A 25,061-nucleotide genomic window follows, 5' to 3' on the forward strand; every position below is an offset into this window, starting at 1 on the left:
CCGGCCACGGCGGAGCGAACCACCGCGGGGGCAGGCGGGGGGGGGGGAGGGGGGGGCAAGGACCGAACCACCGTGGCAGCGGCGGGGGGGGGCGAGGGCAGAGCCGGCGAGGGGGAAGCTTAAGGGGCCGGGGCTGACGGGGCCGGGCGGTACCACTGCGAGAGGGGGGGCGAGCCGGGCCGGGCGGAACCATGTGGAGGCGCTGGTAGGGGGGCACGGGGAGGGGGTCGGTCGGGTCCGCCATGGCCGCGAACTGCGCGGGGGCCGCGGGGACGGCGGCGGGAGCCGTCGCCGCCGTGGGCTCGGCCCTGAGCGCCAGCAAGACCAAGACCAAGAAGAAACACTTCGTGTGCCAGAAGGTGAAGCTGTTCCGGGCCTCGGAGCCGCTGCTCAGCGTCCTTATGTGGGGGGCGAACCACACGGTGAGAGCGGGCGGCGCGGCCCCCCAGCCCACCCCAAACCCCCGCCCCTCAGAGCACCCCGGGAGCGGGGCCTCGCCCCCTCATCCCCCTTAGCAATGCTCGAGTCCCTCAGATCCGACCCTTCCCCGCTCCCCCTCGGGCTGGGCCTTTTCCCTCTCAACCCCGCTGAATCCCAGCCTGCTTTCCCTTTGCATCCCAGCCCTGATCCAGCCCTCGTTGGGCTCTGTGGTCCCTTTTTGCTGGCTCTGTGTCTCCAGGCGGTTTGGGGATCCCCAGGTCGGGTTGTCCCTGCCAGGCACGTCCCTGTGTCCCCACCCCGACACCTTTTCCACACCCATTTTCCCGGACTGGGCAGGGAGACTGATACTTTTTTGTGCGATGTTGCTGTGGCACAGTCTCCCCTCTGGCACTGGGGTGGACGCGAATTTGGCACCCACAGCCCTGTCCCTCTGCTCCAACCCCCGGGTGTCCACCAGGACTGTCCCTATGGCTGTCCCAGTGAGGGATTCCCCTGTGTCACAGCCCAGAGGACATTGGACAATGTGTCTCCCATCTCCATCTCCCAAAATGAGGGGTTTGTCCCGGGTTTGTCCCCTTTGATTGCAGGACTCGGGCCGTGCGTGTCCTCTTGGCCTCAGATCCTCTGGGACCGAGTTGTGAGAGGACCTCTTGGGAATGTCTGTGATGGCTCAGTTCTGATCCACCTCCTTTGGGAATTCCTAAGACCATCCCTGTCTTTTCTCTGGAAACTTCTCCCGGGTTTATGATGGCAGGCACGAGGATTGATCTTCGGATGTGGCTGCTGGGTGCCGTTCTTGGCCAAAGAAGCCAGAAGCCTCATCCCTTCCTCAATTAATCCACTTTTAGGGCTCAGACACACCTATTTCTCCAGTGGATTAGTGAATGTTTCCTAGAGAGTGAAAGGATTCAGGCTCATTTTTTTCCTCAAAACAAATAACACATCAAGAATTTAAAAAAAAAAAAAAAACCTTCTGGCCTGACTGGCTGGAGTGACAGCTTCCAAATGTGGTTCAGCACCGTGCTGGCTTTGAGGCAAAGGATGTTCCAAGTGCTCCCAGCCTTGCCCAGGAAGCAGGATAATGATTTTAATCGGGCTTTGATCAGTGGTGCCATTAGCAGCCCTGAAGAAATGGAAATTGTGGGATTTTCCGAGTTTAATTTTTGGCCTCATTGTGACGGTTTACTTGCTGGTAATTGGCCTTTTGGGGGGGGCTGGGGGTGTGTTTTTCTTTGTTGTAGCTGTCTGGGCAGTAGGAGCCTGGCAGGAATTTGAGGCCCCGGATGAGGACAGAGTAACTTTGGGAGCATTTGGCTGTGAGATATTTGGGCAAAAGGAGGAAGGCAAGCTGACACTAAGCTGGTAAGGAGATTATATCGGATGTGTATTAGGAAGAAATTGCTGCCAGGAAGGAGCTGAGGGGCTGGGAAAGGGGGTGAGAAAAGTTCAGCTGTGACCTCCTGACCTTTGGGAAGGCGTTTAGGATTTCCCAGTAAATCCCTCCACCTCTCTGCCACATTGGGGTGAGAGTTTGGTGGCAGCTGTGGATGAGAGATGATTCCAGTGCCTTGCTTAGGTGGGAATTGGAATTAGGTGCCTCCAGCTAAGGGGTTTGGAATACCTTTAAGTTTTGTTGGAAATCCTTGAATTTGTTTAATATTTGGCTGCTTTGGACAAGGAGGGGTGGGTGAGTGAGAGACTGTAGGCTGTGTCCGTGGAGTTCTGCCCTGGGATCCTTGCAGTGGGAGGAGGGGAAAACAGTTCTCAGCACAAGCCCGGGGCTGTGCCAGGAGGATCCTGTCAGAATTGTTTGGATATGGGGTGAACTTTTTCACGGAGAAATCAAACAAACAACCATTTTGTGCAGTGTGCTGCAGAAATCCCCGTGGGCCCTTCTCCCAGTCTGGAACAGCCTTAAAGAGGCTGCTGAGCACAGGCAGGGCTGGCTCTGGAGAGGATCCAGGAGTACCCCAAGAGCAGGAGCTGCCTTCTGGAATACCACTTCGGAGCGTTTCAGTAACCGGGTCCTGGTGGTCCCAGCCAGGGGTGGGATTGGGGTGGGGCTGCTGTGAGCAGGGCCAGACAGGGGCAGTATGACGCAAACAATTTGAATTTTGGACCAGAAAACCACAGAGGGGAGGGGAGAACTTGTGTAAAAGTGGAGCCACCGTGGCCCAGCCTCTATTTCTGAGTTTTTTGCTAGACCCTTAATCCAGCAGATGTGGGGATGGTTACTGGGGAAGCTTCTCCTGCTGTTGTCATGGCACTGGGAGAGGAGCTGCAGCTCCTGGGGGTAGGGTCTGTGTGTGGTGCTCCAGGTGTGTTTTCCATGCCCTGGATGGATCCATGTGCACAGGATGGGAAAGTTGGGACGGTTCTGGAAGGGAGCAGCCACCTCCCAGCCAGAGAGATGAACGGAGTGTTGTGTGATGCTCTGGGAACCATGGAAACAGTTGTAAGGTGCTGCTGATGAAAGGCTCTGGGATCCCAGCGAGGGGATTGAGGATCTGTGTCTGTAGGGATGGAAGGCTCTGGGATCCCAAGGAGGTGTTTGGGATCTGTGTCTGTAGGGCTGCCAATTCCTAAGCTGGAAAAGATTCCACTGGCTCTGGCAGGGGAAAGGCACAAACGTCCCGTTCTTGTGGGAACGGGGAGATCTGTTGGCTGCATGGATTTTGCTCGAGGCAGCTCCAGAGGCTCTAGTTCCTGGCTGGAGCAGCAGCCATCTCCCAGGCCCTCAGGAGCACTGCCAGCAGGAGCAGAGCTCGTTAGTATTCCAGGGAAACAGCAGTGCTGGGAGTGGAGCATGGCCCTCCCTGCTTTGCAGCCTTGCCTTCCGTGCTGCCAGAGCAGCATCTGCCACATATCAAACACTCAGATCCCAGAAATTGCTCCTGGCATGGTGGGAACAGCCTGGATCTCTCCCTTCCCAGCCTAGCTCTAATTGACCTCTGAAAAGAGCAGCATATGGCCAGGGCTGTGCCAGCCCCTGGAATGACCGAGGGCCTGGCTGCCAACTGCTCATTCAGGAGCCCTTTCCTGTTCAAATCCCCATTGCAGGAGCCCTTTTCCTTTTTGGGAGACAAAGGAGGATTTTCCTGGGTGGTTCAGTGAGGAGAACAGGGCTCATTTCTGCTGACTGCCACGACCATGGGTTGGTTGTTGAATTTTCCCATTTCTCACCTTTTTTGGACCGAGGGATGCATCAGCTCTGCCCACCTGTGAGAGAACTGGGAGCATGGATGCTTCCCAGTGACCCTGAGGCTGACAGGACTGGGGACAGGAGAGTGGCACTGCCTGATCCCTGTCATGCAGCCAGGAATCCTTTCCAGCAGCTTTCCAAGTACTTTTTTTTTCAGGAATACATGGGTTTGCTCTCACCAGGGAATGCTTTTTTTTTTCCATCTTAAAGCATCCTGGTGTCCCCAGAGGAATTACTGACTGCAAGATTCACTCTTCCCTCCCTTTGCACAGTGGGTTGTTAGCATGGATACTGATTAATCATGCTCTAAGTCATGGAAAACAGGGTTTTTTTGCTCTGTGCTAAGCAGCAGCGAAGTTTTGCCACAGCTGTGGGTTTGTCTCTGTGCTAAAGTGATTTTCCCATGTGTCTTTCACCTCCTTCCACAGTGCATAAAAAAGTTTAACTAATACTTACCAAGATGCCTAATAGGAAAGCTTTGAGGGGAACAAAGTATCTTTATTTTCCTGAGCAAATTCCTGTTGCTGAGAATCCCTCAGAGTGGGCTCACACACTCCATCAGCTGCATCTTGTTAGTAAACAAATCGCATTTTCCCATCAATTTACTAATGCTAATTGCCGCTTTGAGGCTACAGTCAGGTTTTGAAACAAAATTATGCCTGGCCCGTTCCTCCCAACAGCTGTCCCTGAATGACACAGAATATTGATGTGGCTTTTATTGGGAAAGGAGTTGGCTTTGGTGCTGAAGAGAAATCTTCAGCCTAGAATCCTGAGTGGTGCTGCTGGGCCACAAAGTGAAGTGGGTTTAAGAGCAGATCAGGACCGATTCTGTCCACACTTTGGGGACCTGTGATGTGGTAGAGGTGCGGTACAGCCTGCTGCTCCTGCGCCTTGCAGTGTCTGTGATGCCCAATACAGCCTGTCAGGGTCCATGTATGTTTGTGGTGCTGCTGCATCTCTGCCCTCTGTCCCTGTCTCCTCCAGAACCACACCCAGCATCTCCCTGGTAACCACAGCCCCAGAGATCCTGCTCGAGGCAGAGTTCTTCCTCTTTTTGGCCACAGATCCCTGGGAATGTGCTCCCCAGGAGCTGAGCACCTCCCTGCCATGCACCTTGCTGTGACCTTGCCTCCTGGAGCATAAATACCCCGGGACACACACTCACACACACTCTGCTATATATAATTTGCTGCTCCACGCCTCTCCCCAGAGAGAAGGTGAGAGAGCAAACATGTGCCTGGTGTTTGTCACGTTGCTCCCTCCAGGAGGCTGCTCAGATTCCCCCAGGATGAACCTGAGGAGAGGATCCCTCTGGAGAGGTGATAGGTGCTGCTGGCCAGGCTTTCCTTTGGGAAGGACTCCTGGTGTTTCAGGATTTGGCTGGATAATCCTTGGGAAGGGGGCTGGATGCTGAGGCTTGTGCTGTGAGAAGGGAGGGGTTGGGATATCCCTTTCCCGAGGTGTGTGGGGGCTTTTTGTTCCTCTCCTTTGGGAAAGTGTCAGGCATGGGTGTTGCTGTGGGAGCACACAGTGCTGAAACAACAAAAAATTTAAATTTAAAAAACCTGACGGAGCAACAAAACTAAACTAAATAAATCTGTGTTTTCTTCCAGACTGGTGCCAGGAGCAGAGGCCCAGTGACCAGTGGCCCAGAGCTAACATTGGGGAGGGTAGGTGGGGAGTGCTGGGTCTAAAAATGAGCAGTCCAGCCCTTCACCCACATCTTGGCGCCCAGCACACCCCCCTTCCTTTTCCCTGTCTCCTCCAAAGCCGGATCCCAAAGCATCCAGCCAGCTCTGCTGGAAAGGGGGAAAGGCTTCCACAGGGAGGATTTTTGGGGCTCTCTTGTCTTGTGAGGAGTGATGGCACCTCTGAAACGATTCAGAGCTATCCTCGTGCACCATTTCTGCCACTCAGGAGCCTCGAAACAGGTCCCACACTCGCTTTGAGGTTTATGCCGTTGCAGAAACGAGGGCACCCAGCGAGGCCTCAGGACATTTGTGTCTGAATTGCTGCCAGCGAGGAGGCAGCCTCCGAATCGCTGTTCCCTCTCAGTCGTCAGCACCCTTCCTCCGCTCAGCAAGGAGCTGATAATGGCTTGTTTGTGCCTTCCCCACGGCGGGAAGAGGGCTGGGAGCAGGCTGGGTTGGGAGCAGGCGTGTGGCAGGAGCTGTCAAGCTTCCCCTCCTGGCAGACAGCAATAATTAGTGGCTGGAGGCAGCGCCTCTGTCTCAGTGCAGAATGAGTTGTTTTCTCCTCTCCCCGAGGGGAAATCTCTGCGTGGGACTCTGATGCAGCTCCCTGCAGTGGCTGCGAGCTGGGAGATCCCTTCCTCACCTGGAGTCTGTTCCCTTTTCCCTCCCCTCTGGCTTAGGGGTTGGCTCCGTGCAGGATTGAGCCAAACCCGGGGAGGCGTCGGGCTCTCCCTGCTCGGGGATGCTGCCGGTGAGGGATATGTGCCATTATTTATTCATTCATTCGTCTGTGCAACCTATTCCATACATCCCACAGGGTTTGTGGCAGCGCTGTGATGCCTTGGGCTGGATACCTAGAACAGAGGCTAGACAGAGTTGGAGAATAAAGTAGGTATTTATTAAAGGCTTTTACAAATACACCTTGGGCAGTGCAGAGGCTACACCTGAGATGGATGACAGTCAGGAGTTCTTCAGGATATCAGGGGTTAATTGTCCAGTTACAGCTTCAGGTAATGAAGTCACAGTCCCCCAGTTTGCTCTCCCCCTCTCCCATTAATTCCCGTTCATACTTTTCAGGCCTGAGGCTGTGATGGTGGCTTTGGTTCTCAGGCCTGGAAGGATTGTTTTATCCTATCAAACTGTGATGAGAGCTTACACTCTGTAGGGAGTTCAGAATCATACCCCAATCTAGCACAGGATCTGAAAAACATAAACCCTTAAGGCATCAGCTGTGTGCTACAGAGCAGGGCTTTGCAGAGCAGGGCTCTGCAGAGCTGCAGCTCCGCTCCCTCCAGGAGCCGTGGCCGCTTCGCTTCCCGCTTCTTGTCTGTTGTGTGGGATGGCTGGCTCTGAAAATAGCCACCTTCCCTCCTGTCACTGGGATGTGTCTTTCTTCCCAGTCTGACGTGTGTTAAATCTGGTCTGGATTTTCGTGGTAACGATGGAGAAAGGGTGGGATAAATATGGGCTGCATGGAATTGGCTCATGGCACGTCCCCGGGACTGAACCCTGTGGAGCCCAGCAGGGATGTGGCAGCACTTTGGGCAGTGCTGTGTGTCCTGCTGCACGCAGGGAGCGGGGAATCCCAGGGCTGGATCCCTTTCCTGAGCCTGGCCCCTGCTCCCAGCCAGCAGGGAAGTTTTCCAGCAACTTTCCCAGTGTGCTGGGAGTCACTTGATCTGCTGGAGGTTTTGGTGCTGGGAGTTGGAGCCAACCCCTGCTGGTGCCAGCGTTGTCTGCCTCCCTCTCCTGCACTACCTGCTTGGCACAGCAGTCATGGGAACAGAGCTGGAATGGAATTGTTTCCTGAATCCAGGCTGTTAACGTGAGTTCAGTGAGATGGGGCTGTGGGGAGTCCCTGGGGGAGGTGGCACTAGGCTATCTTCAGAAAAGGCAGCTCAGAAACTTCTTGATTCTGGCATAGTCTTGTCAGTGACTGGAGCAGGGCAGCCAGACACAGTCCAGAGGTGGATCTTTATTATTATTATGTTGTTATTATTATTATTAATGCTGGCACTACTGTGTGCTGCAGCATGAGCCCGCTTGTACAATAGTAGCTGAGCATTCATTCTTCTGCTACCCCGTGTTCCTGTGGCTGCCACACATGACTAAGGAGCAAAAACAATCTAGTGAGTGACTCATCCCTCCAGAGAAGGTGGGATGAAAGCAACAGGAGACAGCCAGCATGGAAACAGCATCCACGGAGAGCTGTGCTGAGCTGCAGCAAAGGCTTTGGTCATCCTGGTTTGTAGCAGGAATAATTAAAATTGGAATATTTTCTCAGTGAGGTGGTTAAGTTAAAACTTAAAATCTGCTGGTTCTTGGCCTGTGGGTTTGTCTGGGTTCTCAGCTGTGTCTTGGATGGTCAGTGGAGGGGGAAAGGTTGTCTCAGGAGGATTGACCATGTTGTGGAACGAGGTGCTGCTGTGGCCTGTCACCACAGTGTTCCCCAGCTGTTTCTGTCTGATGGGTCACGGTGCCCCAAACCCATCCCCTGAGGTGTTGGACATCCCTGCAGGTCCCCAGGGCAGTGGGACCTGGGTTTGAGTCTCCCTTTCCTCTCTCTTGCAGATCAATGAGCTCAGCAATGTTCCCGTCCCCGTCATGCTAATGCCCGATGACTTTAAAGCCTACAGTAAGATTAAGGTGGACAATCATCTATTCAACAAGTAAGTAGGAGCTTCCCAACCTCTCTGTGGTCAGAGCTCTGTGCTGTGAGGCAAACTGGCCTCGGGGAGGCCTTCTGGGTTGTTCCCAGCTCTACGGCCAGGAGGATCCATGCCCTGTACCCTGCCCAGACCCTGGACAGGCCATGGTGTGGTCAGTCTGTCACTGAGATACTCTGTGGTGGTTGGTTTGCATCCTTTGAGGGATTAAACTGTTCACAGGAGGCAGCTCTGTAGCTGTGCTGTGCTCATGGAGTCTCTCTGGAGTTGCCCCTGTCTCCTTTTCCCAAAAAATCCATTTTTGGAACCTTTTTTGAAATCGTGGTTGTGGCTGGTGCTCAGAGCTGTGTTCTCTCTCCATCCCTGCTCTGCAGGGCTGCAGTGTTCCCTGATTAATCCTTCATTTTCCCCAAGCTTCACAGGGATCAGCTTTGCAGAGTGGGAGGTGATTGGGAAGTTTGTCTCTCCTGGCACATCCAACATGCAGGATCTGATGTCTCCCTTCTCCTCCAGAGAAGATCTGAGCTCCCCACCTGTCACTGCCTGGGTTTCTCATTGAGAAGGAGCTGCCAAATTCTCCCACTGTGTCCAAACAGGACCAAACTCTGCTTCTCTCCCTGTGCAGGTTCAGGGCTGTGGGAGGAGCAGACGTAGCTCCCTCAGTGACAGGGAATGCTGTCATTGTCCCCTGTCCTGTGCCTGGGGGCAGCAGAGCCAGGCTGGAGCTGATCCCCTTCTCCTGGGTGCTGCGGCTGAGCTGCTCTCTGGGGCCTTGACCCTTCTGGTGCTGTGGTGGGAGCTGAAGCCAGAGCCCAGTCCCTCTGCTCCCGCAGCTCTGCCTAGTGTGCCGGGACAGTGTGTGCTGGGACAGCTCTGTGACAGTGGTGACAGCATGTACAGGGACAGCTGTGTGCCAGTGTGCCAGACCCAACGAGGAGGGCACAAGCAGGATGGCTCCCTCAGAGTTGCCTGTGGCAGGGTTGCCCTGGCAGCCACACGAGCTCCACACTCCCATCCCATCCCTGTTAGCCAGGATCCTGCAGAGTTCCCTGGGAGAGATGGGTTTTGTGGACATCCAAAGCAAGGAGCTGCCCTGCCGAGGGCAAGGCTGGGGTGTCCTGGGGGGCTGGCAGCGAGGGGGAGCCAGCATGGCATTGGGTGGCACTGCTGACATCTCTGCCCTGCCCTAGGGAGAACCTGCCCAGCCGCTTCAAATTCAAGGAGTATTGTCCCCTGGTGTTCCGGAACCTCCGGGAGAGATTTGGGATTGATGACCAGGACTACCAGGTACCCTCTCTTCTCTTCTAGGACAGAGCAGCCATCCTGGCAGAGAAACCATGCTGATATGTTGCTGCCAGCAGCTTTTCTGGATTTATAATTGGTGTTTGAGTGGTTCCACCAGAACCACAGCAGTGCAGTGCATCTTGCTGTGCCAAGCACAGGGCAGTAGGAGGAGATGGTGATCCCTGCTCCCAAGGCATGAAATGGGGGCACAGGTGGCAGGCAGGAGGTGGAGAATAACAATGATCCAGCCTGGAATATCTGCAAGGAAAATGAGTCTGTAGTGTTTGTACAGATTCAGATGAATTTGCTGCCCTCAATCAAGTATGTGTTGTTGAACTGGGTGTATCAAGGTGGCTCGTGCTTTGGGATCCATTCCCTAATGCCAGAGGCGCTGATTTTCTTGGAGAGGAGTCTGCTGTTAACACTGCTGGGCTCAGCTCTGAGGACTCTGGGGATGTCACAACTCTGGCTGCTGCAGCAGGGCCACCCTTCCTCAGCCAGCTCTGAGCCCTGAGCACAAGGAGCTGAGCAGAGGCAGCTCAGGGCTGGGAGATCACCCAGAGCAGGGCCAGGGAGGCCAGCCCTGAGCAGCAGGGGCAGCTCAGGGCTGGGAGATCACATGGAGCAGGGCCAGCAGGGCAGTGGTGGCCACGTAGCCCTGAGCAGGCTGGGTGTCAGGGAGCTGGAGTGTCCCCAGCAAGTGGTGACAGAGCGGGAACGGTGCCAGGGGCATCCCCTGGAACACTGACTGCAGAGGCATGTGGGGGAGTGCTGCAGCCTCCCTGTTCCCTCCACGTGCTCCCTGCGTGGTGGAAAGAGCAGCTGGAGCAGGGCTGGTCCCACACTGCCTCCCCCTGTGCCGTGTCACAGCCCTTTGTGATGACACCCTCCCCAGGTCTGACCCACACTCTCTGTAGTTCATCATTTACACTCCCCCTCTTGTTCTGAGGGATTGCTTCCCCCATCTCTGGGCTGCTTTGGCTTTTTTAAAAGTGTTTTCTGTTCAGCTGGAACAGAAAATGTTAATTGAGCTAAATTCAGGTGGGTAAAGTATGATGGTTCGGGTGGGAACGGAGCCAGGAGGCTGAACTTAACACCCCAACTGTGGGAAAAGGGGGAGTGACAGGAAGGGAGCTGAGGGCTGTGAGTTTGGTAATGCTCTGTGTGGTCACGATTTCTGCTTCCCAGCTCCAGAAGAAAAGCTCTGTGGTTTTGACATGAGGGCTGATTAAACTGCCTGGCACAGACCCCTTTGCAAATGTCAGCAAGCAGCAAAGGGGATTTTTCTGTTTGCCTTTATTTTCCTGATGCTCTCTAAAGCTCTTGGCAGCAACAGAGTTTTTCCCCTGCTTCATTAAAGTTTTACAAGCTTTAAATGCTTCATTCTGAAAGGAAACCTCTAGGCTCATTTGCAGCATGACGTGGTAAATCTCTCTCTCAGAGCAGGCTCTGCTGCAGGCTCCCTCTGCTGCCAGAGCTGAGCGAGGGGGACACAGCAGTGCCACTGCCACCTGAAAAAACTAAATAATCCAGCCTGAAACACAATGTCCAGCGCAGAAATGCTGGAAAACTTAAGGACCAGTGTTGGTGCTGCTGTGTTTCATAGCCCTCCCCAACAAGAAATGCTGGTGAGAGGTTGCTGGTTGATAAAATGACTTGTGGGCAGGTGGAGAGGACAGACAGGGGACAGGTGACAGCTTGAGGTGTGAGCAGCAGTGACTGGGGCTGAGGGAGAAGCTCGCAGCAGGCCCCGCTACCTGGGGAGAGGCATTAGAACAAAGACCTGGTGTTGTGGCTCAGGGAATTGATCCCTGCTCTACTGTTTTCCTGGGATTTTCCAGCCCTGCTGCACTGTCTGGTTGCTATGGGTGGAGACAGGGATCTAAAGGCAGATGCTGCTGGTTGTCAGAAGAACAACCAAGCTGTTTATACTCATCTTGTACGTCCAGGAGTAAGAATAGCGGAGCCTGAGGGTGGTTTTTGGTGCAGGATGACCTGTGAAGAATCCCCAAACACTGAGATTTTGGCCAGACTAAGCTGCTTTTTGAGGGGAATTTCAGTTTGTTTTGGTCTGGTTTTCCTTAAGCCTTAGGAATATCCTGACTGTTCTTAAATCCCTGAGAGGAAATGCTGAGAGCTCTTGGCCTATATATCCTACACCTGTAAAAAACACCTTCCAAAAACACACCCCAGGTGTTGGAGTAAAACCTGCCAGCAAATCAGGGGGCCATCTGGAAGCCCTAAAAGTACGTCCAGACTTTTAAACAATTGGATTTTACCCTCAGCAGCACCAAATCTGGAGTTCACAGCCAGAGTGGGTGGTTGAGCTGGTCCTGTGGGGCTGGCCCTGCTTCCCAGAGCTGCTCAGGGGTTCCTGTGGGGCTGACCCTGCTGCTGAGGGAGGTGACAAGCTCCTGGCACCATCCCCACACCATGTCTGTCCCCCAGAACTCGGTGACACGCAGCGCCCCGGTGAACAGCGACAGCCAAGGCCGCTGCGGCGCGCGCTTCCTCACCACCTACGACAGGAGGTTCGTCATCAAGGCCGTGTCCAGCGAGGACGTGGCAGAGATGCACAACATCCTCAAGAAGTACCACCAGGTATGGTGAGTCTGGAGCCCCCCGTGCGCACTTGGGGATCTGCTGGGGGTCCGAAGCTTGGATTCACAGCTGGCAGAGCTTGAACGCAGGTTTTGTGGGAAAAATGGTCTTTAGGGTCTGAGGGACAAAAATCTGAGGGATGAATGTCTGAGGGACAACTCAGCAGCTGTTTGTGGTGCTGAGCCCCTTCCCAGCTCATCCTGGCCCTTGTGTCAATAAATTATGGATCCCTGGTAGATCAGAACTGCAAACAGGCAGCCTCATTTGTTGCCTCAGACCTTTCAGAGGGGCTGGAGGGAAGTGGGGTCACAGTGGGACAGCTGGAAATGTCCTGGTCCAGGTGCTGGTTTCCAGCCCATCTGCTCTGCAGGGGTTCCGAGCAGGGGGTGTTTAACAGGCCTTGAGTTCCAGGCACAGCGAGGTAACCACGAGAAGTGAAGCTGGGCAATGTCAGTGAACACCTGCCTGTCACAGCAGGCTGGACACACACAGGGTCACAGGATCCCAGGATTGGGAGGAGCCTTGAAGATCTCCCAGCTCCATACACAGAGTCACAGAATCCCAGGATTGAGAAATGCCTTAGAGATGTCCCAGCTCCCTGCCATGGGCAGGCTGGCACTCCCTGGACCATCTTGCTCAGGGAATGGGATTCTCACATCCTCACTCCTTTCCTGGAGACCCCCGGAGCTGTTCCAATCCTCCTTTCCTTTCCCGTGGGTGCCTTGGCTGCAGCACCTCAGCAAGTTTGTGTCCTATCAGAGCTGGGCTTTGTGTGACAGAGCTCTGTCCCTTCCTGCTGTCCCCCAGTTCATTGTGGAGTGCCATGGGAACACACTGCTGCCCCAGTTCCTGGGCATGTACCGGCTCACCGTGGACGGCGTGGAGACCTACATGGTGGTCACCAGAAACGTCTTCAGCCACAGGCTGACCGTGCACAGGAAGTACGACCTGAAGGTGAGGCCCTGGGGGGCTGGGGTGAGGCCTTATCGAGCCTGACCTACAGCAGAGGCCAGACAGAGTTACAGAATGGAGAAGGAATTCTTTTGTCTCCCTGCTCTGTGAAGAGAGCTTAGCATCCCATAATATGGAGCACAGACCCACACACTGAAGCATAACAAAATCTGAAAAATATAAAAACTAAAACCTGAGGTATCAGAACTCTGGGGGTTGGACTTGGAACCCCCCTTGTCAGGGTTCCGGGGCTTTGGGGTCTGCTCAGGGAATCAGGTCTAAGGGGGCTGTGCATGGAGGTTCAATGTTGGTCCATTGGGAGTGTGACCCAGGGTGCAGTAATGATGTTTTCTTTTTTTTTTTTTTTTTTTTTTTTTCTTTCTTAGGGCTCAACAGTATCCAGGGAAGCAAGTGATAAAGAGAAGGTATGGAAGCATCCCTGGCCAGCCTTTCCTTTCTCCTGGTGCTTGGAAGCAGACAGATGCAACTGAGTTCCCTTTTCCATTTCCTTTTCCTGGGGTATTGAGCAGGGGAGGTTCCTCAGGCCCTCAGTTCGCCCTGTCTCTGTCCCCCCTTTCAGGCTGGGAGGGAGCTGGCTCTGCCTGCCCTACTGTGTTCTGGTGGCACTACCAGGGCTGGGGGACAGTCCCAGCAGAACCAAACCCCACCTGAGGGCAGTGCTGTCCCTGAGGAAGGATTTCCTCACAGCACCCTAGCTACCAACCCCAGGCAGGTCAGGGGTAGATCTTCCACCAGAAGATTTATAAACTAGATCCTTGGCACATTCCTAAAACTGGCTTGAGTGGGGGAATTCAGGGCTAAGCTTCCTTCCCCTGCAGGACTTCTGTGCTGCTGCTTTGTAATCCCTGTGGAAATCCCAGCAGTGCCCTGTGCTGGTCCATGTTCTGCACGTAGGATTTTCATGGTTGGAATCTGCTCCAGCCTGCCCTAAATGATGCCAGCCAGCAGCCAAGGAACTCCCATTTGCCCTAAATCCCCTGATAACTCCTTGGCCCATGCAGTTGGGTGGTTCATGTGAGCTCACAGAGCCACCCCACCCTCCTGTGTCACTAAAGAATTGAAACCCTGAGGCAGTAAGGGGCTCTAAGTTCTCCCACATGCCCAGAATCCTTAGGGCCTGCTGCAGGCAGATCCTTCAAAAAACCGTGGCTTGAATGCTTTCCTCAAATCTTTAGGAAGAGAAGATTTGTTTGGTTTTTTTTTTTCCCCCAAGCCTTCACCCCTTTCCCCCTGCAGTCAGAAACCAAGAAAATTTATTTCATGAATTTCATTTCAGTTCTGGGAGCTGCTTGGAGCATCCCTGGCCCAGCTATGCAGTTTTTGAAGCTGACTTGCTCCACGTCTCCCTCGAGCTTCCCTGTAGGTCCAGCTGAGCCCACAGATTCCCTGACACTTCCTGTGCTCTGCCTGATGCCCTTTCCATCCTCACTGAACTTGGGGCACCCTAAAAGCCCAGACTGAGCAGGGGCTTTTGCAGCCACACCTATGTGCCAGCCCTCCCCTGGCAGCGGGCTGGGGAATTTCACCTCAGGCTTTCTGTTGCAGGCCAAGGACCTCCCAACCTTCAAGGACAACGACTTCTTGAATGAGGGTCAGAAGCTGCATGTTGGAGAAGACAGTAAAAAGAACTTCCTTGAGAAGCTGAAGCGGGATGTGGAGGTAATTTCCTGGGGGACGGCTCTGCTCTGTCTCCCCTCACTGCATCCCCTCACTCCCTGAGCTGCAGAAAAGTCTATCTAGCAAGATGTTAGGAAGTTCTAAGTTTAATAATGGAGCTCTGTGCATTGTGTTTGAAGGCTTACAAGCAGGTATTGTATTCAAAATAAGCAGGTATTATTTAACCAAGGGTATGTGTGCTTATAGTGGTTGGATAGGACTACTGTCAATGTGCTTTTGCTTTGTGTGATTGGTCAAAAAACTTTTGAAGTAAGTTGTTACATTGAGTTCTTTATCTACTAGCAAAAATGTGACCTGCTGGCATCTTCACATTGTCATAACCATGTAATGAGACTGATGCTGGAAAATACAACAGCTTGAGAGGTGTTCCATAGCAGTTCCACCCCATTTGTGATTTGTACAGACCCCCAGCCAACAGTACACAACAACAGGTGGAACAAGTGAAGATAAGAATTATTTACCATGCTTTTCTCTAATCTTCTCACAGCCTTTCCCCAGAAAGGCCTGGGAAAGTTGTCTGCTGCTCTCTGTGGCCAGAGAGCTGCTTCCACGTGCATCCTCGCTGCTGGCTCAGGGCTGCAGAATGACTCCTCCTGCACCAGCCTTGTCCTGCTGAGGGCAGGGGGCCTGTGCAGCTCCTCTGAAGTCTCAGGAGAGTTTAGCTCTCAATGCCAGCCCTAGGGAGGCACTGCAGGGTAGAGCTGAGCCTCCCCCACCCCGTGTGGGTGTCAGCTCTCACTGCTGCCTCTCTCCCAGTTTTTAGCCCAGCTGAAGATCATGGATTACAGCCTGCTGGTGGGCATCCACGATGTGGACCGGGCCGAACAGGAGGAGATGGAGGTGGAGGAGCGGGCAGAGGATGAGGAGTGTGAGAATGATGGGCTAGGGGGGAACCCCATCTCCTCCTATGGGACCCCCCCCGACAGCCCCGGCAACCTCCTCAACTACCCCCGGTTCTTCGGGCCCGGGGAGTTTGACCCCTCCGTGGATGTGTATGCCATGAAGAGCCATGACAGTGAGTGTGGGGAGCTGGGGAGGGCAAGGAAGGTGTGATGGAGCTGTGGATGGTAGAGAGGATGTGAGTGAACTGTGGAGGAAGGATGGAGGGCAGGGAAAGGGGAGGTGTCCCAGGCTAAGTGAGGTGGTTCAGTCCTGGCAGCCAGGGTGACACCCCTGAGGCCATTCCTGTGTCCTGGCAGCCGCCCTGAGCTTTCCAGGTGGCCTTGGGAAAAGCCCAGCCTAGCAGGACAAGGAAACAGCTCATTGCTGAGGTTGGAAAAGACCTTTAAGGTGGAGTCCAGGAGACAGGAGGACTGTCCCTGCTTTGCTGGGCAGTCCCTTGTGTTGGCTGGAAGGGGGTGTTTTTGGAGGAGGGGGATGAAGCTGGGTGTGCCCAGGGGTTTTTTTGGAGGAGGGGGTGCAATTGGCTGTTCCCAGGGGACTGAGCCCCTGCCGTGCTCCCAGGTGCCCCCAGGAAGGAGGTTTATTTCATGGCCATCATCGACATCCTCACACCCTACGACACCAAGAAGAAAGCTGCACACGCTGCCAAGACAGTGAAACATGGGGTGAGCCTGGCCCAGGGGGGCTCTTGGATCTGGGGCTTCTGCTCTGCAGCATCTCCTGGGGTGGAAGGTGTCCCCAGCACTGATCTTCCTGCCAGGGTGGGAATTCTCCAGCCCTGGGGTTAACACTTCCCTCCATATCGCCTCAGGGTTAGGTTTTCCCTCTGCTTGATTGGGGTAATTTGTATTTTCATCCCAATTTGGGAGGTGCTGGAGGGATGGACTGCATGAAGAGTGACACCCCTGGGTCACCTCTGTGTCCTGGCAGTCCCCCTGGGCTCCCAGCAGGGCTTGGGAAAGCCCAGCCTAGCAGGACATGGAATCAGGGCGTTGCTGAGGTTGGAATTATCTTTAAGGAGGAATCCAGCCCAGCCAGCACCCCGGGGAGTTTGTGTGGAATGCTGGAATGTGCTGGGGTGGAGGGGACCCATCACAGACTCCAAATCCCACCCTGGCAGCCCTGAGGCCAGACCATTCCCTGGGGAACTGCTCCAGTACTCAGACCCCCTCTGTCTGGAAAACCTTTCTCCTGAAATCCTTCCTCACCCTCCCTGACTCAGCCTTTGGAGCTCTCATGCTCCTAAAGCTGTGAGCCATGAAGGTTCACAGTGCCCTGACTGGACATGCAGCTGGAGCCGAAGTCATTTTCCTTGGAGATCTCTCCAGACCTGCTGGGTTTTCCCTTAGCTGTGGGTCCTCCCCAACAGAGGGGCTGTGCGGCTCCCCCCTCCCTGCCCCTCTGACCCTTTCCTGACCCCTCCTTGACCCCCCGCTACCCTCTGACCCGCTGTCTCTCTGCAGGCCGGAGCAGAGATCTCCACGGTGAACCCGGAGCAGTACTCGAAGCGCTTCAACGAGTTCATCTCCAGCATCCTGACATAGAGGCACATCCTGCTGCAGGGCTGCAGGCAGGCCTGGGGGCTGCTCCTGCAGCCTGAGACAGCACAGACACTGCAGCAGCACCAGGGCACACCTGTGACACCGTGTGGGGCACGTGTGGCACCGTGTGACAAAACCCATCCTCATCCTCGCTGCGCCCGCTGCACCTCTGGGTTTGGCGTTCCAGAAGCGCCCAGATCTCAGATTTGAGGGCTTTTCCAAACATGCCAAGTGCATTGTTCCAGCACTGCTCTTTCTGCCCAGTGACGTTTTTTCCTCTCTGCTGAGGGGCTGGGACACGTGTGGCACTGTCCCCAAGGGGTCACATTCAGCAGTGCCTGACTCACAAACCACTCCTTGTTTTTTGTGTTGTTGTTGTTGTTGTTTTATTGGACTGGCTTGGCCAGAAAAAGAAAAAAAAAAAAAAAAAGAAAAAACCTTTATTTCCCTCTCGGTAGGAATTGGAAGGAAAATAGCTCACCATTTCAAGGATGGAAAATATAACTGATAAAAAGGAGGAGTTGCTGAACTTTAGGTAAATTCAGACTGGGACACTTTATATTTTTTTTGTTAATTTAAATAACGAAAAAGAAAAGGAAAAAAAAACAAACCACTTTTTTGTAACTGCACTTGATTTACAAGAAAGGTGAGGGAAATGAACATCTACCAAAGATGATGTCTGAAAAAAAAAAAGGTATAACTCCTGAAAGCTAAAAACAAGCAGAGAACTGAGAGAGGCATTGACCAACCTCAGCTCATTATGTGCTCAGACATGGGGTGATTTTAATTGGCCAGCTCTGAAGATTTTCTTAAAAGAAGAGAAAAAAAAAGATTTTAAAAAAGGCATTTTTGTACCTGTAGATCCAGGCTAAGATTTTGGGCCACTTCCTCAGCCAGGAATGGCTCTGAGGTCACCATCACAATCCTGCCAGTGTTAATTAGCTAACTAATTATTCAGTCTTCCTTCCCCACCTCTCCTGCAACAGGTACTTGAATCTGTGTCCTGACAGATGTTGCTGGGTTGGTTTTTTTGTGTTTTATTTTTAAAAAATGTGACTTGCACAGAAGGAATTGGCCTGGCTTCCAGGGGGTAGTGCTGGAGGCTGGGCTCATCCTGCTCCCAACCCCCTAAGTGACCCTCCAGGAGTGGAAATGGTTGAACTCTCACACCAGATTTCTTTTCTAGCCCCCCCTGAAGGATTTTGGGACTGATTGGAGTGACTGAAATCGTCCTGTTTTGTCTCCTTTAACCCTTTCACAGCCAAGCTCGGCAGCCTCGCTGTGGGTTTCGTTTGCTCTGCTGCACAACAAAACTTTTGGTTCTTTGTTTTGGGATTTGTTGTTTGGATTTTTAATCTTAATTTCCTTTCTTTTTTTAAGCAGGATTTAGAGTCTTGAACAAACCTCTTTGCAGTTGAAACATGTTGCTTAATTTGCCTTGGAACTGTTTTTCACACATGCCTTTGTTTGGGGAATAAGCTGTTGGGAGTGTCTGTCCTGTGCTGTAACAGTTCTTGCTGTGTGGAATTTTGGTCCTTTTTGAGACATAACTGGTGCTCATCACACCCTGGTAATTCCCCTAAATTAACCCTGCCTCTGGCTGGATTCTGAATGTGGGGTTTGGGGGAATTTTTTGGTTTTTATTTCCTCATCACCCCCTCCCCATTTCCCCCCCTGATGTGAATCCCCCCACAGGTCTCACCTTGGGAGGGGCTGAAAATGAAGCCCCTGAGGGTGCACTGTAAATAGAATTTTGGAGAAATGAAAAATTAGGGGTCCTGATGGGATTTGAGGATTTTTGGTCCTTCCCTTTGGCATGGCACAAATTTCTGCTGCCCCTTTGGTGTGGGAGGCTGGAGGGGTTTTAAGCTGTGGAGCTGGAAAAGCCACGACCCAAATGCAGCTAAAAAATACTTTAAAAGAAAAAAAAAAAGGGAGGACTTGGAGGGCATCATCAGCTTCATTTTGTGGGCATTATATTGGTTGCTTCTCTCTTAATAAGCACTTAAGTTTACTGCTAATTAGGAATTAAACACCAATCACTTTTTATTCCTGACAGTTAAAAAAAAAAATCTGCATTGAATCTGCAACTTTGACCTGGTAAGTTTGCCCTTCTCCTTTTGGGGAGAGTAGCTTGGAAGTTGTTTTATCTTGAAATCATCTATTAAAAAAAAAAAACAAACATAAATAAATAAAAAGAAGAAAAAGGGGAGAGGAAGAGAGCAGGAGGTGGGTGAACACCACAGAGCAAACCCAGAGAAAGGGGAGTGAAGATGGCAAAAAAATCTCCTTTATTGAATTCCAGAATAATGAATAAGGAATCCAATCAAAACCCAGGGAATTCCTGCAGAAATCCTTACAGAGTTCTGAGAAAATTTGAGAGCAGGAAATAATTTCTTACTTCAAACTCCTGCTGGGATTAAATTTGGCTGTTCCAGGTGAATCTGGGGTCATCCCACAAAGATTCTGCCCCTTCTGTCCAGTTGCCATATTGTGTATTAAAGTGATTAAATGCAATTTTCTCACCTAATGATGTATTACCCAGGTATGTAACTTCGTTTAACAGAAGCATTTTTGTATATTGTTTACATTTGCAGAAGTAGCATTAGCTTAAAAATGCTAAATTTTGTTTCTAGGCAGTATTTTTTATTACCGGAACAAGAAGTGAAGCTGCAAATATTTTGATTTGTTTTTAAAAGGGACTTTTTCGCTCTGTTTCTTTCGTTTTCTTTTTGCTTTGCTTTGTTTTGTTTTGTTGGGTTTTTCTTTTAAATCTTTTTAGGTCACTTTTTTAAGTCAAGTATTTAAAAAACAAAAAAAAAAAAAAAAGGAAAACCCAGCCGTTTCAGTTCTGGTTTTACAACTGTTTATGCTAGTTTGTTGTCTGTTTTTAGTGTGGATTTAATTCTAGTTTTTGCTGAATGTAGATGTCCCTGTCCTTAGCATGAACCCTGCAGAAGACATTTAACTGGCAGGATTTGCAGCAGAATTCAGGATTTATTTTGGCCAAAATAAAGCAAAATTTGGTCGAGTGGAGCTCCAAATAACCAGTGAGCAGCATCTCCCCCTCTGCAGTGCCTGAGGCAGGAGGAGCTGCAGGATCCACATTCCTAAGGGATTTAAAACCCCCAAAATATGCTTTGAGTTGGGAATTCCCATCTTCCCTGCTGGGACAGCCCCCAAATCAGAGTGGGAGAGGGGAGGCAGAGCCAGCTGTGCTCCAGGAGTGCAATAAATGCACTGCAGACCTGCTGGGCTAGGAACTGGGCTGGGAACTGGGGGTTCCAGGGGCTCCCCAGGGCTGGGATTTGGGGAACAGCCCCAGGAGCTGTGGGAGCCTTCCCTTGGTCCCTCCTCATCCCTGCCTGGCCCAGGCTCCATCCTGAGCCACAATCATGGAATTAATTGGGAATTTACCCCATGGGGATGGAGTTCATCCTGTGGGAATAAAATTTACCCCACTGGCGACAGAAGTGATCCCATGGGGACCGAATTCACCATGTGGGGATGGAATTCCTTCTGTGGGGATGGAATTGATCCTGTTGGGACAGAATTCATCCTATGGAGGTGGAATTCATCCTGCTGGGATGGAATTTATCCCATGGGCATGGAATTCACCCCACTGGGGACAGAGTTCAGCAGGGCAGCAGGGGGAAGGCCATACTCCCACAGTCCCAGCTTGGAATCTGGATCAGCACAATCAGCAAGGAAATCAGAACCACTTTGAGTCTTATTTCCTTTTTTTTGGTTTTTTGGGGGGTTTTTTGAGTTTTTTGTTTGTTCGGATGGTTTTTTGTTTATTTGTTTTTGTTACTGCTATTTTGGGAGTTGCTTTCCCAGCCGGGGCAGGCTCAGGGAGGTGAGGAGGTTGTGGTGGTGGATATTCCCAATCCATGACTACTATGCAGTCCTTTCCCAGGCCTCCCTTCCAGCTACACCTGGAATTTCACCCCCAGCTGAAGGATTTTCCTCCAAAACCAGGGGAGTGTCCCCAGCATGGCCACAGCCCCAAATTCCCAAATGTCCCCTTCCTGCAGAGCCACTCCAAGTGTCCCACTCAGCCCCCGCCCCTTGTCCTGGCTCTGTGGTATGGATCCCATGGATAACTGGGATGGCAGAGCTCTGGACACATCATTTTTAGTGGAAACCACTCAAAATTTCTGCTGCTCTGGGGCTGCCTAAGCAGCTGAATGGGAGTGGAGAGCAGATTCCACACACAGGTCACGAGGGTGGGCAGGGCTAATCAGTGCAACTGAATTGAAAAGAAAAAAATGTGAATAAATTAAGTTTAATCTAAAACCTAAACAAAATAAAAACCTAAAAAAACTAAAAAAAGTATTTAAAAGTTAAAAAAAAGAACATTCTAGGTTTTTTCACTGCTGTTTTTTAAATAGGAATTTGAAGTCCTCTGTGCTTGTCTGTTTGCTAGGAGCAGTTTGAGACACTGTTACTGTTTTGAAATGCATGCATGTTACAAGATGAGTCTCCAACCAGAGAAAAAAAAAAGAAATTAAAACTTTGTGTACATCTGGGTCCTCCCTGCTGTGCTCTTTGAGGGGTCACCCTCAGCTGCTCCTCCTGGAGGAGGCCTGGGGGGAAGCAGGATGGGGGAAAACTGGGAGAGGGGAAGGGTTTTAATGGGATTTTGGGAAGGAATTCCCCCCCTGGGAGGGGCTGGGATGGAACTCCCAGAGCAGCTGTCGCTGATCCATCCCTGGAAGTATCCCAGGCCAGGCTGGAGCACCCTGGGACAGTCAAGGTGTCCCTGTCACTGGACAGGGTTAGGTTTTCCCTCTGCTTGCTTGGGATAATTTGTATTTCCATCCCAATTTGGGAGGTGCTGAAGGGATGGACTGGATGAAGGGTGACACTCCTGGAGCCACCTCTGTATCCTGGCAGCCAGGGTGACATCCTGACCCTGCTCAAAGGCACCAAAAGGGAAGTTGAGGGCAGAGTTTTATTTTAAAATAAGTCCCAAGTGGCACAGAGCAGCTGGGCTGGGCTAATCCATGCGAGCTTTCAGGGTCCTGGTGGTGATCTTGTCTTTCTCTCTGGAAAGAGAAAAATATGAGATTATTTACTGCTAAACCCAGGTTTAAACCCTTCCTAGAGCTTGTCCTGCCTTGAGAAGTCCCAGGTTCACAGGCAGGAGCTCAGGTGATTGTGACAACAATAAATAAACCCTTCATTGTGGGGAGCTCCCAGGGTTGGATTGCTGCAGGGGCAAAATGGGATTTTCCAAAGGCAGCTGGTGACAGAGGTGAGAGTTAATGCTGTATTCATGAGGGGCAGAGCTCCTCATTCCCATGGGAATGCAGCCAGGGAATTGAGCAGAGGGACTCAAACTCCAGGAGTCATTTCTTGGCTCCAGCAAGGAACTGCTCCAGCAAAATCAAACCCTAGGAAGGAACAGAGCCTAGCTGAGGAGGGGCAGGATTTGGGGGATCCCTGAGGGAAGGGATGACAGTGCCCAGGCCCTGGGTTTGGGGATTCCTGAGGGAAGGAAGAGAAGGGAAGGCAGTGCCCAGCCCCCAGGAGCCCCAGCACTCACATGACGTGCACCACCACGCCCATCCCAGAGATGGCGTCTCTGTCCACGGCGTTGAGCATGGCCTGCGAGATAGTCTCGAAGAGGTGCTCGGGCTCCTGGGGCACAGAGGGAGTACAGGGCTTCACCTGGGCTGCACATCCCCCCAGAAATTTCACCCAAACCCCCCAAAACCCTGCAAACTTCCTCTCTCAGGCCGCACAAGGCACAGCTGGAATGAAGCCCAGCTCAGCGTCTCCAGTGGGCACAGGAGGGAGAACTCCTGAATCCATGGACCCCAGGAGACCCCAGGTGACTGCAGGCTATCCCAGGTGATCCCAGGAGATGCCAGGTAGGGGACCCCAGGTGACCCCAGGCGACCCCAGGCCATCCCAGCTGATCCCAGGCTATCCCAGGTGACCCCAGCCCCACTGACCATGTCGGGTTCCCACAGGGACTCGCACATCCCATACATCTGCTCGGAGCAGGTGCCACTGACCACGAAGTCGTCAGTGACCATGGGGCAGCCGATGAGGTCTAGGGAGCAGATGAAGGGCTCGTGGCTGAGCGGGTCCAGCCCCGCGATCACCGGCTCCGTGTAGTAGGGACCAAACCTGGGGACACAGCTGGGCTCAGGACAGCCCTGGGGACAGCCCAGGGACAGCCCAGGGACAGCCCAGGAGGAACCACAAGGATCACCCTGCTCTTCTGGGACCACAGGGATCATCCCAGCACAGGACAATCCCCAAAATCCCAGCCTGTGCCCAGCAGCAGTGTCCAAACACTCCTGGAGCTCCGGCTCTGGAGCTCTGGGATCACCATTCCCAGAGCTCACCCTCTCTTCCCTGAATTTCCAACCCAGCCATTCCCTCCAGTCCCCAGAGCTGTCCCCAGTCCAAGCCCTGGTGCAGTCCCACATCCTCAGAAATGTTTTCCCGGCACAGAAACCATCCCACAGCTCCTTTCAGGGAGAGCCCTGCAATGGTTTTGGCATAGCAGACCACCCTGAAGCAGCAGGAGTTTGTTCTGCTTTGACAACTGATTCTGTTCGAATTTGGGGAGGAAATGTCACCCCAAGAGAACAAAAACCTGCTCAGGGAGGGGGTGGTGACAGCAGGAAATGATCCAAGCTCCTCTGGCCACCCCAGCACCCTCAGCCCTCCCTGGCACCACACAGATATTGCAGCTTTGCAGTTTTACCTCCTCTCGTAGAGCAGGTTGGACACCATGCTCATGAAGGTCTGGGGCTTGATCTGCCTCCCCTCCTTCAGCTCGTAGAGGTTCAGCCTAAACTTCAGCCTCTGGGCCCTGCAAGAGATCAGAGCTGGGCTTAAAGCAAAGCAGGGTCCTGCAGCTTCCCCTCAGCCAGGCCTGGCTGCTTCTGCTGCTAACAGACACCAGCACCAAAGGCTGCACACACAACTGCTGCTGCAGCTGAGCTGGAACTGTGAGAGGAAAAGCTGAATTTCAGGGGTGAAAGTGGAATTTTAACAGTGAGAGTTCAACTTTAGGAGTTAAAATTGAATTTTAGCAGTGAAAGGTGAATTTTAGTAGTGAAAGTTCTGTTTTAGCAGCAAAAGTTTCGTTTCTGCGGTGCAAGTTGAATTTTTGCAGTGAAATCCCAACTCCAGCCGCAAAATCCCAACTCTAGCAGTGAAATCCCAACTCCAGCAGCGACGTGATCCCAATCATGCTGCTTTATATTTCCAAACCTCTCCCAGCAGCAGAACCAGGCACAGCAGCACCGGCACCGTTAATTCCCATTATTTCCCACTAGCCCAAATCCCCAGCCCTATCGGGCCCTCACTTACACGGTCTGCACGTCCGTGGCCAGCCCGGCCAGACCGATGTAGAGCCTCTGGCCCATGGGGAAAATCTTCTGGAAGTCGGTGGTTACGGTCTGCGCCTGCACGCCGAAGCGCCGGTCCGCGGCGATGGCCACGCAGCCCCGGCCCCGCATGGCCATCACGGCCCCGCCGTTGTACGACATGATCGACTGCACAGAGCGGCGGCTCAGGGCACCGGAGCGGCCTCCGGGGTGTCCCGGTATCGCCACCCCGAGCAGGGGTTCAGCCCCCGCCGCTCCTTGTCCGGCTCCCCACGAGCCTCCCCTCACGGAGCGGCGGCTCAGGGACACTGGAGGGACGCCCGGAATACCTCCGGTACCGCCCGCCGGGGCTGGGGTTCAGCCCCGGCCGCTCCTTCCCCCGCTTCCCACGGTCCTCCCCTCACTGAGCGGCCTCCGGGGCACCTCCGGTACCGCCACCCCGAGCTGAGGTTCAGCCCCGGCCGCTCCTTGCCCCGCTGCCCACGGGCCTCCCCTCACGGACCGGCCTCGCCCCGCGCTGTGCTGGGCCCCGGAGGTGCCGTCCCGAGTCTCACCATGGCTGCGGCTGTTCGGTCACCCCTCAGTCACCGTTCTGTTACCGCTCTGTCACTGCTGTGTCACCGCCGTGTCCCCGCACCGCCCCCGCTCCGCTCCCGGCCCGGTCTCTGCCCAGGCCCCGCTCCGGCCGCGCCGCGCCGCCGCCGCTCCCGCCCTCACCGCTTCCC

At 53.1% G+C, this 25,061-nt stretch overlaps 2 protein-coding genes across 3 annotated transcripts; one reads left to right on the forward strand and one right to left on the reverse strand.

Annotated features, from left to right (window-relative positions):
* Nucleotides 1-191: 191 nt before the first annotated feature.
* On the forward strand, nt 192-19,188 carry PIP4K2B (phosphatidylinositol-5-phosphate 4-kinase type 2 beta). 2 transcript variants are annotated; one of them, XM_074557519.1, is made up of 10 exons: nt 192-422; nt 7,909-8,006; nt 9,194-9,290; nt 11,736-11,888; nt 12,696-12,842; nt 13,226-13,264; nt 14,406-14,519; nt 15,294-15,552; nt 16,002-16,105; nt 16,904-19,188. In XM_074557519.1, the coding sequence occupies exons 1-10, from the start codon at nt 243-245 to the stop codon at nt 16,982-16,984; spliced, it is 1,272 nt and encodes a 423-aa protein (XP_074413620.1). In that variant the 5' UTR covers nt 192-242; the 3' UTR covers nt 16,985-19,188. The 2 variants fall into 2 exon arrangements, with proteins under 2 accessions (XP_074413620.1, XP_074413621.1); XM_074557520.1 differs by lacking the exon at nt 192-422 and adding an exon at nt 1,684-1,803.
* On the reverse strand, nt 18,444-25,052 carry PSMB3 (proteasome 20S subunit beta 3). The gene is made up of 6 exons (XM_074557524.1): nt 24,891-25,052; nt 24,320-24,504; nt 23,709-23,816; nt 22,945-23,122; nt 22,533-22,627; nt 18,444-22,032 (listed from the first exon to the last, which is right to left on the reverse strand). Exons 1-6 carry the CDS (start codon nt 24,891-24,893, stop codon nt 21,984-21,986), a joined length of 618 nt encoding a protein of 205 aa, XP_074413625.1. The 5' UTR covers nt 24,894-25,052; the 3' UTR covers nt 18,444-21,983.
* Between the last annotated feature and the right edge of the window lie 9 nt (nt 25,053-25,061).

Source organism: Zonotrichia albicollis, chromosome 23, assembly GCF_047830755.1.
Source record: "Zonotrichia albicollis isolate bZonAlb1 chromosome 23, bZonAlb1.hap1, whole genome shotgun sequence".
Lineage (NCBI taxonomy): Eukaryota > Metazoa > Chordata > Aves > Passeriformes > Passerellidae > Zonotrichia > Zonotrichia albicollis.

Excerpts from the sequence above, each read along its gene's own strand:
- PSMB3 (XM_074557524.1), bottom strand. Across the intron at positions 23,817-24,319 it reads GCCACGGACGTGCAGACCGT|GGCCCAGAGGCTGAAGTTTA; the intron begins GTAAGTGAGGGC and ends GATCTCTTGCAG. Across the intron at positions 22,033-22,532 it reads GGCGTGGTGGTGCACGTCAT|AGAGAAAGACAAGATCACCA; the intron begins GTGAGTGCTGGG and ends TTCTCTTTCCAG.
- PIP4K2B (XM_074557519.1), top strand. The coding sequence starts at position 243 with ATGGCCGCGAACTGCGCGGGGGCCGCGGGGACGGCGGCGGGAGCCGTC. Across the intron at positions 9,291-11,735 it reads TTGATGACCAGGACTACCAG|AACTCGGTGACACGCAGCGC; the intron begins GTACCCTCTCTT and ends TCTGTCCCCCAG. Across the intron at positions 14,520-15,293 it reads AGCTGAAGCGGGATGTGGAG|TTTTTAGCCCAGCTGAAGAT; the intron begins GTAATTTCCTGG and ends CCTCTCTCCCAG.